The sequence below is a fragment of the Aplysia californica genome, unplaced genomic scaffold, assembly GCF_000002075.1.
Source record: "Aplysia californica isolate F4 #8 unplaced genomic scaffold, AplCal3.0 scaffold00042, whole genome shotgun sequence".
NCBI lineage: Eukaryota > Metazoa > Mollusca > Gastropoda > Aplysiida > Aplysiidae > Aplysia > Aplysia californica.
Genome location: NW_004797312.1, coordinates 336,163 through 350,083, shown reverse-complemented (window position 1 = coordinate 350,083; position 13,921 = coordinate 336,163). Strand labels below are relative to the sequence as shown.

The following is a 13,921-nucleotide window of genomic DNA, read 5'->3' as shown; positions in this document are numbered from 1 at the left end:
GGGGGGGATTTTTAGTAAGTGTTTTACGGCACCTACCTACCTGCCTCCCTAGACATAGGAAATACTCTATACAGCGACAAAGCACAGCTGATTAAAACATGTAAATTCTTTGCCATAGACCGAAGGACTAGAAGCCAAATCGCCGCTGGATCGAAACAGTAAAGTAAAAGTAAAGTATGGCACTTGCAACACAATAAGGTTATATAAGTTCCGAAGATTAGAGGTGTTACAAGAGAGTAACAAACAAAAAAAAGTAAAGGAGGAAAGATCCAGGAATTAAGATGTTTGATAGGAAAGAAGGAGCAAACCACACCAGAGCACCCACCAACCAACCACGGGGGGAGAGAGGCAGCGTTATTTTTAGTTTGGCTTTAGTAAATTTTTTACAGTGCTCGCAACTGCATAAGGTCATATGAGCGTCAAGGGGTAGATGTCAACAGAGAAGTCCAAACAGGGAATCAGGCTTACTCTCCTCACCTCTCTAGCATCAACAGCACAAAGTCTGCTTCGACTATCAAGACACCCCGGAAACAGCAGTTCACAAGAGAGTGACGAACATACAAAAGAAGTAGAGAAAAAATTACGATAGTAAGGATGGGGAAAGAAAAAGCAGCAGTTTCCCCCTATATTGTTCCGGCACAGTATGAGCATGACATTGATAAATCAGCCCATTTACAATTCTACTGTGCATAAGAACATGTTAATATTCAATTATTCCCCCCCCCTCCCCCCCTTTTAGGAATGGCCTAAAGACACTTCAGTCAGTAGCACTGCCCTGGGGGGTGGAGAAGTGGTGTTGCTTGTCACAGAGACACAATCTACAACATCAGGAAGGGGGGCTGCTGTAGTGTAACCCAGGAGCAAGCACGGCAGTAAGTAATAAGTAAAGTGGTTCTGGCATCCGACCCGGACATTGGGGAGTGTCTTGTTAGTGAGACAACTTCCTGGGACTTCTGCATATTATAGTAGGGTGGCCAGTTCCTTTCCACGCTGCCTTTACTTCCCCAACTCGAAGTCAGGTACCCATTACTGCTGGGTGGGCAGGAGGGGGCTAAGAAAATCCGTGTCCAGACCGAGTAAGTATGTAAGTATATAAAGTGTTTAAGGCCACAGGCCCACATCATATCATATAAAACACTCATTTGATAAATAAAGTTTCCATAATGAATAAGAACAGGTTGTGCACATATCTCTTATCGAGGGTAAAACATTGCATATTTCTGTCACTGGGCTGAGTCAGGCTGGGAAGGGGCACTCATATGACCTTATGCAGTTGCAAGCCCGGCAAGAAATCAACTAAACTAACTAACTAAGACTGGGGGGAATTAGCAATTTCCTTTGATGGACAAAGTGTGTACAATAGAAAAAGTGAAATTAATTCATTTCCAATTTCATGAGGGTTACACCTCTCACAAGAGCAAGCATGGCAGAGTCAGGAGTAAGATCTCAGCAGACAGAGACGCTGGGAAAGAAATAACTTCCTCTCTGAATAATAAAAATGTCCATGTTTCTCTTTATCAGAGTGTATGTGCGTAAGCTAGCCAGCCCCTGCGTTTGAGAATATCGCGACCTCAGTGCTTTCTTGTCCTATCTCCATTTTTAATAACAGTTCATAACAAAGAGTGAGCTTAAGAAGATGTCACATTATCAATGTTTAAAAAAAAAGGAGATAGGACAAGAAAGCACTGAAGTCGCGATATGTTGATGTTTCTCTTTATCAGAGTGTACGTGTGTAAACTAGCCAGTCACTGCGTTTGAGAATATGTTGAAGTTTCTCTTTATCAGAATATATGACAATGTGTGTAAAATAGCCAGTCACTGCGTTTGAGAATATCAGCGTGTATGTGTACGTGGGTAAACCACCAAGACTAGGTTTGAGAATATGAGAACATTATGTTGGTATTTCTCTACATCAGAGTGTACGTGTATGTAAACCAGCCAGTCACTAAGTTTGAGAATATTCAGTTCATATTTCTCTACATCAGGGTGTAAGTGTGTAAACCGCCCATTCACACAGGAATAGACATGATAAATACAGACTTCAACATAAGTTAAGGACCACCTTGACAGACAGCCCTGATTTTTTTTTAAAACTGAAAAAAAAAAGAAAAAAGACAGCAAGGAATGTTTCAAAATTTTTGGCTCTGAAAGTGTTAATGGGTTACCAATGCGTACTGCGAAGTTTCCTAAAGGTGCAAAACCACCACGTGCAACACGGAAATCATCAGGGAATTTTAGCCAAATTTGCAGTTTTTTTAATCGACTTGTGTGCAACACCAAGGACATAACACAATTAAAATTTCTGGTGCATGTCATAAACGGACATACGGTCTCGAACTGAGCTCACTTTCGTGGCAATATATAAGCTGCCGTTTGCTCAAAATCCAGTATCGCATCAACCTGCCACCAAGACGAAAGCTGAGAGACTTTGATCGTGCCAGAGCTATGACATGGCTGCAGGATGGAGTTGGAGAAGTTGCCAGAAGGCTTGCAGTGTCACACTCTGTCATTGTCCGCCTGAGGCAGCGCCATCAAGCCACTGGATCAGTCCAAGAATGCCCATGTGCAGGTCGACCCAAGAAAGAAGACCACTCAGTATGCAAGTGGCCCTTAACTTATGTTGAAGTCTGCATATCACAGGAAAGTGTTGAGCGCCATCATAAAGCAATGACCAAACACAATGACTAAGCACAGCCACTAAAAACGACCAAACAACGACGTAACATCCACTTAATAATGACTTAACCATGACTAAATACATTGACTAAATACCGACAAAACAACAACTAAACAACGACTAAACAATGACTAAACAACGACATAACAACAACCAAACAAAATGACTAAACAACTTAACAGCGACGCAACAACAACTTAACAACGACGTAACAATGAACAAACAACGACATTACAATAAATATACAATGACTAAACAACTTAACAACGACTAAACAATGACGTAACAACAACTAAAACAACGACCAAACAACGACTAAAACAACGACAAAACACAACGACCAAACGACCAAACAAAGACCAAACAACGACGTAACAATGACTAAACACAACGACCAAACAACTAAAACAACGACCAAACAATGACCAAACAACGACATAACAACGACCAAACGACGTAACAACGACAAAACACAAGGACTCTTCTCCCCACCGGCCATCCTTGGTGCTGATGGCGGCCATTGCAGCGGACAGGTTGTTCTGCTTCTCGTCCACCTCCTTGATGAGCGTCAGCACCTGGGAGCGCATGATGGACAGGTCCTCCGTGTTGCTGGCCTGGATCGACTGGACACACAGGGGGAGACAATTAAGTGAAATGAGGTGAGATAAGTCAGATGAGATGAGAAGATGAGATGAGATGAGATAGGGTCAGATAAGTAAGATGAGAAGAGATGATATGAGATGAGATAAAATAAGATAAGATTAGATAAAATAAAATAATAAGATAAGAGTCCAAGAGCCTAACCACAATATTTTGGTTTGGTCGCTGGCCTGCAGAAGTGCCATGCAAAGTTTCGTGGGCAGCTAGATTAGTTAGCTTAGTTTTGGTTAGGTTTTACGGTGCTCGCAACTGCATACGGTCACATGAGCCCAAAGGGGTGGATGTCAACAGAGCAGTCCAAACGGTGAATCAGGCTTACTCTGCTCACCTCTCTAGCCTCAGCAGCACAAAGTCTGCTTCGACTATCAACGCACCCTGAAAATAGCGGGTCACAAGAAAGTGACAGACATACCAAAGAAGTAGAAGAAAATGACGATAGTAAGGATGGGGAAAGAAAAAGCAGCAGTTTCCCCTATGTTGTTCTGGCACAGTATGAGCATGACATTGATAAATCAGCCCATTTACAATTCTACTGTGCATAAGAACATGTTAATATCCCCCTTTTGGGAATGGCCTAAAGACTCTTTCAGGCAGTAGCACTGCCCTGGGGGAGGACGAAGTTTTAAACATTTTTTATACACTGAGAGACAAAAGTGAACAAGCTGCAGTGACACCTCTAACCTTCAGCACTCATATGACCTATTTGTGTTGCAAGCGGCCTAACACTTTTCCTATAAACAAAAACCCGAGCTCTCAAAGATGGTCTCACCCTGGTGCCCTGTACGGAGCTCTGTCGCGCCACCTCCATCAATTTTGTCTCGTACTCTGCACCGAGCCGAGCGGCCGTCGCTTGCACTTCCTGTCTGGCCTCTTGCAGCTGCTGCTCTGTGTTGTTGTTTTTCACGCTTAGCTCCTTCAGCTGGTCACAGAGTGAGAGGGGAGAGAGAGAACGTTAGAGCAATGGTGAGGAATAGAGAGAGAGAGAGAAAGAGAACGTTAGAGCAATGGTGAGGAATAGAGAGAGAGAGAACGTTAGAACAATGGTGAGGAAAAGAGAGAGAGAGAGAGAACGTTAGAGCGATGGTGAGGAATAGAGAGAGAGAGAGAGAGAGAGAACATTAGAGCAATGGTGAAGAACAGAGAGAGAGAGAGAGAGAGAGAGAGAGAGAGAGAGAGAGAGAGAAAGAGAACGTTAGAGCAATGGTGAAAAACAGGAAAAGAGAGAGAACGTTAGAGCAATGGTGAAGAACAGAGAGAGAGAACGTTGGAGCAATGGTGAAGAACAGGAAGAGAGAGAGAACATTAAAGCAACGGTGTAAGAAAGAGAGAGAGAGAGAGAGAGAGAGAGAGAGAGAGAGAGAGAGAAAGAAAAAGAGAGAGAAAGAGAGAGAGAGAGAACATTAGAGAAAGAAAAAAAGAGAGAGAGAGAGAACGTGAGAGCATTAATGTATAAAAGAGAGAAAAACGAGAAAAATACAGAATTTAGACAGAAAGTTAATTAATAGAATGAAACAAAGTTTTCCTCTGACCCCTGTTAAATTATGTTTCTGTCCGGGGTGACTGACCTGAGCCTGTAGCTGTTCCACTTGAAGGACGACCTGTGCCTTCGACCGACGCTCCTCCTCCATCTTGGCCGCCATCTTCTCCACCGTGTCCAGCACCTCGCTTGACCCCTGGTCGACGACACAAGACACACATGACACACCATACATGACACACAGACAGTGTCAGTCATATGACACAAGACACAGACAGTCTCAGTCACACGACACGACACAAGACACACAGACAGTGTCAGTCACATGACACAAGACACAGACAGTCTCAGTCACATGACACAACACAAGACACAGACAGTCTCAGTCACATGACACAAGACACACAGACAGTGTCAGTCACACGACACAAGACACAGACAGTCTCAGTCACATGACACGACACAAGACATACAGACAGTGTCAGTCACATGACACAAGACACAGACAGTCTCAGTCACATGACACGACACAAGACACACAGACAGTGTCAGTCACATGACACAAGACACAAGACACACAGACAGTGTCAGTCACACGACACATAGCACAAGACACACAGACAGTGTAAGTTACAAGACACAACACGAGACATACGACACAGTCTCAGTCACACGACACAAGACACACAGACAGTCTCAGTCACATGACACAACACAAGACACACAGACAGAGTCAGCCATATGACATGACACAAGAAACACAGACAGTTTAGTTTAAGTTTTTTAGTAGAGTTTGAATCCGGACCTTTGAAAGAGAGGCGAACACCTTAACCTCTAGGCCAGGAGAGTCCCCCCCCTTAGTGCTAAATACTTCTAGAAGTGTAAAGAAACTGACAATTTAGTGCCAGTGGCTTCTAACATTTTTTGAAAATAAAACTTTTCCCCAGGACAGACAATATAAGGCGCGTGCGTGTGTGTGTATGTGCGTGTGTGTGTGTGTGTGTGTGTATGTGTGTGTGTGTGAGTGTGTGTGTGTGTGAGTGTGTGTGAGTGTGTGTGTGTGTGTGTGTGTGTGTGTGTGTGTGTGTCTGTGAGAGTGTGTGTGTGTGTGAGTGTGTGTGTGTGTGTGTGTGTGTGTGTGTGTGTGTGTGTGTGTGTGTGTGTGTGTGTGTGTGCATGCGTGCGCATGTGTGTACGGGGTGAAACGTCAAACCAATGTGCCAGGATCTGGACAATAAAGATGTATCTTATCTTATCTAATTTTATCTTATCTTGTTCATATCTTATTTTGTTCTTATCTTATCTTATTTTATCTTATCTTATCTGACCTTATCTTGTTGTTCTTATCTTATCTTGTTCATATCTTATCTTATCTTATCTCATCTTATCTATCGTCTGACCTGTCTGAACGTCAACTGACCCAGGTCCTTCCAGTTCTCCGAGACGTCCTGACCACCAGCGGCGCCACCTTCCCCTCGGCCCAGTGCCGGCTGCATTTCGGTCGACACTGGCCCAAACATCTGGTCCACCTGGATCTCTCGCTTCGTCGTCTGTATCACTGACTGAAACACACACACGTGCGTGCGTGAGGTGAGGCATCATGGTAAAATCAGATTGTTTGTTTTAGTAGAGGTTTTACGGCGCTCACAATTACATAAGGTCATATGAGCGCCAAGGGGTGGATGTCAACAGAGAAATCTTAACAGGGAATCAGACTTCACTTACTCTGCTCACCTCTCTAGCTTAAACAGCACAAAATCTGCTTCGACTATCAAGGCACCTTGGAAATAGCAGTAAAGAAGTAGAGGAAAAATGACGATTGCAAGGATTAGGAAAGAAAAAGCAGCAGTTCCCTGTTGCAGTTCAGGCACAGTTATGAGCATGACATCGATAAATCAGCCCAATTACAATTCTTCTGTGCATAAGAACAGGTTAATATCCCCCCTATGGCCTAAAGACACTTCAGTCAGTGGCACCGCCCTGGGGGGTGGTAAAATCAGACGCTCGCCAAAATAATGAAATACACAGAAGAAAACAACATAGTTCCCCCATCCCGTACAGCAGTTTTTTTCGATTTTTCTTTCTGTCTTTCTTTTTATTTTTTTTTGACTAATGAACAAGCTTTAAGTGTATACAAATATACACATCTGGTCCACCTGGATCTCTCGTTTCGTCATCTGTATCACCGACTGAAACACAAACATACACACACACGTGCGTGCGTGAGGCATCGCGGTGAAATCAGACTTGGCAAAATAATGAAATATACTGAAGAAACCAAATCGTTTCCCCAATCCCATCCAGCGGTTTTTATCGGATTTTCTTTCTTTTTTTTTTTTACAAATGCACAAGCTTTAAGGGTAGACATACCCCCCTCGCCTCGCCCCCTCTTCCCTCCCCCTACCCCATTTACACCAAATCCTTCCCACTCAATGACTCATTCCCCATCTCACTCCACTTTTCTCTTTCTCTATCCCCCCCCCCCCTCCCGACCTCCCTTTCTCCCTCTCTTCCCTGGTATTTCTCTCATTCCATCTCTCTCTCTCTCATTCCACCTCTCTCCCTATACCTCCCTGTCTCTCTCTCTCATTCCACCTCTCTCCCTATACCTCCCTGTCTCTCTCTCTCATTCCACCTCTCTCCCTATACCTCCCTGTCTCTCTCTCATTCCACCTCTCTCCCTATACCTCCCTGTCTCTCTCTCTCATTCCACCTCTCTCCCTATACCTCCCTGTCTCTCTCTCTCATTCCACCTCTCTCCCTATATCTCTTTGTCTCTCTCTCTCATTCCACCTCTCTCCCTATATCTCTTTGTCACTCTCTCTCTCTCATTCCTCCTCTCTCCCTATATCTCTTTGTCTCTCTCTCTCTCATTCCTCCTCTCTCCCTATATCTCTTTGTTTCTCATTCCACCTCTCTCCCTATACCTCCCTGTCTCTCTCTCTCCCTCTCTCTGTCCTACCTGCATGTGCTGGTGTAGCTTGTGTTCCGCCTGCAGAATCTGGGACTGTAGGGTTCGATTCTCTCCCTCCACCGCCTCCTTCAACTTCTGCTGAGACTCCATGTCCTTGAGCAGCTGTTTGGTCGAGTCGCGGAATTTGCCCACCTCCTCCTCTTTCTGCGAGAGAGACGGAGAAAATTCACCATTAAAGAATCGACCCTAGACCTAGCACACAAGTGTAAAAACAGTCATGAGCATCCCACACTTTTAAAAAACTACATCAACTCTTTATCTCTGTCGTGCCGCTCCCGGCAACTCGCGGCCAGAACAGCAGCTGTGTTGGCGAGTCGCTGACAGTGGCTCGGGCATATTCCTTTACGACGACTTCGAAATCAATTTACTTTTCGGCTATTGTCAAAAGCAGATCTTTTATACCGAAAGTTCATTCATTACATGAAAAACTATCCAAATAGGTTTGTTAGTTTTAATTTCATGACCTAAATTATTTAGTGATGTTTTTGTCATTTTTAGATTTACCACCAAAAAAGGGACCTGGCGTAGTGGGTTTACCTCCCTCGGAGATAAAGAGTTAAAAGAAAAACAACTTGAAAGAAAAAATTGTAGGTGACTTTTACACTGTTAGAGAACCGACCCTAAACCTCACACACAAGTGTGAAAACTATCACGTGCATCCCACACTTTTCAAAAGTTACATTAAAAGAAAAATTAACTTGAAAGATAAAAATTGTAGGTGACTTTTACATCCCCCCAATAAATGAGAAAACTCCTTTGCTCATCACCTCATTAATTACGACACATGGTCGCTTTTTTAAGGACAAGCGGGCTAACCCAGATTCCAGTGGGTGGTTGGCGGTTGCTCTGGTGTGGTTTGCTTCTTCTTTCCTATAAAACATCAATCATCTTTATCTCCCCTCCTTCTTTTTTGTGTTCGTCACTATCTTGTAACACCTCTAATCTTCGGCACTTATATGACCTTATTGTGTTGCAAGTGCTGTAAAACACTTACTAAAACTAAAACCCAGATTTTGGGGGCTTCCAGAAATTTTGACCGACAACAAAACGGCGTTGTCCTACCTATAGGAGAAGTTTGGTTTCATTGGTGTGTATATTTGTTTGGTTAAAGAGAAAACTCTCCTTGTATTTTAAAAATACTGAACAAGAGTCTAAAAACTTTACCTTCGATTTTCTCAAAACAGTATTTTGCGGGATAGCCCCCTTGTGCTTAAAATCGACCATATAACATATATAGGGAGAAGTTGACAGAACAAAAAAACAACTCACTCCCACAAGCGTATCCAAATAGAAAAAGAGTAGAATCACAGACAAAACATATCACTCTATATCCTTTTCTTCTAAGATATTCATTTGACATCCGGTGTGGTTTGCTCCTTCTTTCCAATAAGAAATCTATCCTCTCTATAGCCCCTCCTTCATTTTTGTGTTTGTTACTCTCTGGTAACACCTCTTGTTTTTTTGTTTTAGTAGTGGTTTTACGGCGTTCGCAACTGCATAAGGTCATATGAACGCCAGATGGTAACACCTCTAATCTTCGGCACTTATATGACCTTATTGTGTTGCAAGTGCCGTAAAACTCTTACTAAAACTAAACTGACTGAAGAAGGGACACAGGAGTTGTTGTATTCCGACCCGGTCGATACCCACTTTGAGCAACTCCGCCCTGAGCGTTGCGATACGTTCGTTCTTCTGAGCCACCGAGCACTCAAGGTCAAGGATCATCTGCTCCTTGTCGGCCGTCGCCACAAACACCACCTGCAACAGACGGCAAAAACAGGGAAAGTTGATGTAATCAAACACCACATGCAACTCAGACGACAAAAACAGGGAAAGTTGATGTTGTCACATGCTACCTCCTGTGACTCAGACGTCAAAAACAAGGAAAATTGACAAAATCAAACACCACCTGCAACTTGGACAACAAAAACAGGGAAAGTTGAAGTCATCACATTGCGACCTCAGTGCTTTCTTGACGTACCTTTATTTTTAATAACAGTGAAAACAGTTCATAGATAAGAGCGAGCTGAAGAAGAAGTCACATTTTCACTGTTAAAAAAATGGAGATACGACAAGAAAGCGCTGAGGTAGCGACATGCCACCTGCAACTCAGACACCAAAAAAAGGGAAAGTTGATGTAATCAAACACCACCTGCAACTCAGACAAAAACAGGGAAAGTTGATGTCATCACATGGCGAGTGGGCGCTATAGAACTGACCTACATTAGTATTATCACATCGCTGCCCACTTTTCAAAACCCAAAGCAGACCGTGACCTCAGTGGGTTTTTTATCGCTTCTCCATTCTTTTCAAAAATTGAAAATGTGACTTCTTGTTAAGTTCATTCTTTGTCATGAACTGTTTTGACTGATTAAAAAATGGGGATATGACAAGAAAGCACTAGGGTAGTGACATGCCACCTGAAACTCAGACAACAAAAACAGGGAAAGTTGATAAAGTCACATGCTACCTGTGACTCAGACGGCAAAAGCAGGGAAAGTTGATAAAGTCACATGTTACCTGTGACTCAGACGGCAAAAGCAGGGAAAGTTGATAAAGTCACATGCTACCTGTGACTCAGACGGCAAAAACAGGGAAAGTCGTCGTAATCACATCGCAACCTCACTGCTAACTTGTCATATCTCCATTTTTAATAACAGTTCTAAATTTTTTTCCTGGTCGAATGAGCAAGAGCAAACCTACATTGATATTCCGATATGCTCGTGAGTGTCTAGATCTATACATTGTATGTCATGTATAATAAAGACTGTTGAATACTTTCATTAATAGGAAAAAAAATGTGTGCATGAGAGAGGCAGAGATTGCGAGACATGCTCGGCTGATCAGTGTGAACACAAGTGTTGAAAGGCAGAGATTGCGAGACATGCTCAGCTGATCGGTGTGAACACAAGTGTTGAAAGGCAGAGATTGCGAGACATGCTCGGCTGATCGGTGAGAACACAAGTGTTGAAAGGCAGAGATTGCGAGACATGCTCAGCTGATCGGTGTGAACACAAGTGTTGAAAGGCAGAGATTGCCAGACAAGCTCAGCTGATCGGTGTGAACACAAGTGTTGAAAGGCAGAGATTGCGAGACATGCTCGGCTGATCGGTGTGAACACAAGTGTTGAAAGGCAGAGATTGCGAGACATGCTCGGCTGATCGGTGTGAACACAAGTGTTGAAAGGCAGAGATTGCGAGACATGCTCGGCTGATCGGTGTGAACACAAGTGTTGAAAGGCAGAGATTGCCAGACATGCTCAGCTGATCGGTGTGAACACAAGTGTTGAAAGGCAGAGATTGCGAGACATGCTCGGCTGATCGGTGTGAACACAAGTGTTGAAAGGCAGAGATTGCGAGACATGCTCGGCTGATCGGTGTGAACACAAGTGTTGAAAAGCAGAGATTGCGAGACATGCTCGGCTGATCGGTGTGAACACAAGTGTTGAAAGGCAGAGATTGCGAGACATGCTCGGCTGATCGGTGTGAACACAAGTGTTGAAAGTGCCTTTATCTGTCCCCGCGGTTTTATGCACAAAAAGTTCGGAAATTAGGCAAACTGAGCCCAACAATTTGAAACTATGTGATTCTGTTAATTTTAACAAAATAATAAAGGAAAACATTCAGAAATTACGCCAAAAAATGATCAAATTTTGCTAAATTATGCACGGTGCACAAAACCCCAGGGACAGCTTTATAAAAAAAGCCATTTCTCCATGTGTAAAATGACAGTAGGAACAAAATTCCAGCACCCCTCTAGGCAGAATTGACCGGAGAAATAGTAAATTGACCTTCTACAAAACTCGAGGCCGTTTCCGAAACGAAATTACTAGTATACGGAACAAACCTATAGAACCGAGTTATCTCGGACGTGGGATTGAACGCAGCCCGCGAGCTGTCCGAGATATCTTTTTTGTTTGTTTTGGTAAAGTGTTTTACGGCGCTCGCAACTGCATAAGATCATATGAGCGCGCGGGACACACCTAATATTTTCAGTTGGTAGGAAATTTTGAATTTTGCCCGGGTGGCGGCCGAAGCCTACTCTTATAGATTTTTAGACCACCAAGGGATCTTTAACGTATGCCCTCCGAGATTTTTCGCCCTTGTCCGAGAAGGCTAGGTGTAGATCTTTCCTACCAGAAGATCAGGGGTGTGGCTGAAAGACTGCAGTAAGAAGAAGCGAAGGAGTAGCAGTAGACAGGCTGCATAAAGAATCAGGAGCCCAAAGGAAGGGGCAAAGGAGGTGTGGGGGTGGGGGTAGAAGGAGGAGACGAAAAAAGACGACAGAACATTGCTAGAGAGCAGGAAAGGAGGTGAAAGGAGACAAATTTAGAGAAGAAAATTTTTCGGTTGCTACCCGGATTTGAACCCGGGACCTTTTGAGTGAGAGGCCAACACCTTAACCTCTAGGCCATGAGAGCCCCCCGAGATATCTCTGTCAAGGGATTGAGTGAGTTAAGCGGACTCCACTGTAAATAAATAAAAAGTATCTCATCTCATGTGAGGAACACATCCTTCAGCACAGCAAGACACACACGGCCCTGAGACAGGAAACGTGGCCAACCCCATTGACACTACAGGAGAAGCTATAGGGGCCGACAGATGAACTGAGCAGGACAGCCAAGAGTAGCTGGGCCCCCTTTCAATGAAAGGAATGATCGGTGAATTAACATCAGCAGAAAGTCATTGGCCTACTATATTTACACTCTGCTGGAATGCAGCAATAAATCTTGAGAGAAAAGTGACACATGTGTTTCCAATTGCCAAATATATAATATATGTATAAATAGATTCTCTATTCTGCTTTCATTGTTGTACACTCCAGAATATCAAAGGTGTGGAATCAATGCGCACGGTTAGTGAACGGAAACCTCACTTGTTTACAATGGCGTCTCAGAAGACGAACTTTCCCAAGATTAGATCTAAATGAAACTAAAGAAAAACTGAAAATTAAACTACAGTGACTTCAGACTCATCAATAAAACTGTGCACCCTTCGAATGATTCTGAGCCACTATTAATTTTATCAAATTCGAAAGTTAGGAGGTTGGGAAGTTTTAGGCAGCCAAAGTGACAAACTTCCACAAATATACTGTGTACAGATACTGGACTTCATGTGTGATGCGATCGAGAAGAAGAAGAAGATGCGAGGAACTCACGGCATCAGAGACGTCGTCCCCGCCCGAAGCCTCCAGTCCCACAATGCCCTGTTCCTCCGCCTGTTTCTCGATGTTGATGGCCCGCTGGTCACTGAAGGCCTTCTGTCTCAGGAGGTGACCCTTCTCCTTCTCCAGGGACTGGACCTGGGAGCTCAGGTCTTTCTGGACTCGGAATAAAACACACGCTTCATGACACACCGTCAAACACACACAGTTCATGACACACCGTCAAACACACACTCCATGACAAGACACACTATCAAACACACACTTCATGACACACTGTCAAACACACAATCAATGACACACCGTCAAACATACACTCCATGACACACCGTTAAAAAAACACACTCCATGACACACCGATATACACACACTTCATGACACATGGTCAAACACACACTCCATGACACACTGTCAAACACACACTCCATGACACATGGTCAAACACACACTCCATGACACACCGTCAAACACACACTCCATGACACATGGTCAAACACACGCTTCATGACAGACCGTCAAACAAACACTCCATGACACACCGTCAAACACACACTCCATGATAAGACACACCGTCACACACACACACACACTCCATGACACACCGTCAAACACACAAGGTTCATGACACACCATCAAACAAACACGCTTCATGACACACCGTCAAACGACACACTGTCAAACACACACTCCATGAAACACCGTCTAACACACACTCTATGACACACCGTCAAACACACACTCCGTCAAACACACATTCCATGACTCACCGTTAAACACACACTCCATGACACACCGTCAAACGACACACCGTCAAACACACACTCCATGACACACCGTCAAACACACACTCCATGACACACCGTCAAACACACTTCATTTTCCCCTGTCAGCTGTCCATATGTCGCGACCTCAGTGCTTTCTTGTCGTATCTCCATTTTTTTTGCATTGAAAATATGACTTCTTCTTAAGC

The 13,921-nt window shown here is 43.8% G+C and overlaps 1 protein-coding gene across 1 annotated transcript in view; it reads right to left on the bottom strand.

Annotated features, from left to right (window-relative positions):
* LOC101858005 (NF-kappa-B essential modulator) overlaps positions 1–13,921 on the bottom strand; it is a gene marked incomplete in the record, with an annotated part of 29,152 nt that overhangs the window by 6,390 nt on the left and 8,841 nt on the right. The window contains 7 exon segments of the mRNA XM_013079168.2: positions 3,170–3,300; positions 4,107–4,256; positions 4,903–5,010; positions 6,215–6,376; positions 7,777–7,932; positions 9,439–9,546; positions 12,946–13,107. Of these exon segments, the coding sequence (XP_012934622.1) occupies positions 3,170–3,300; positions 4,107–4,256; positions 4,903–5,010; positions 6,215–6,376; positions 7,777–7,932; positions 9,439–9,546; positions 12,946–13,107 (977 nt within the window).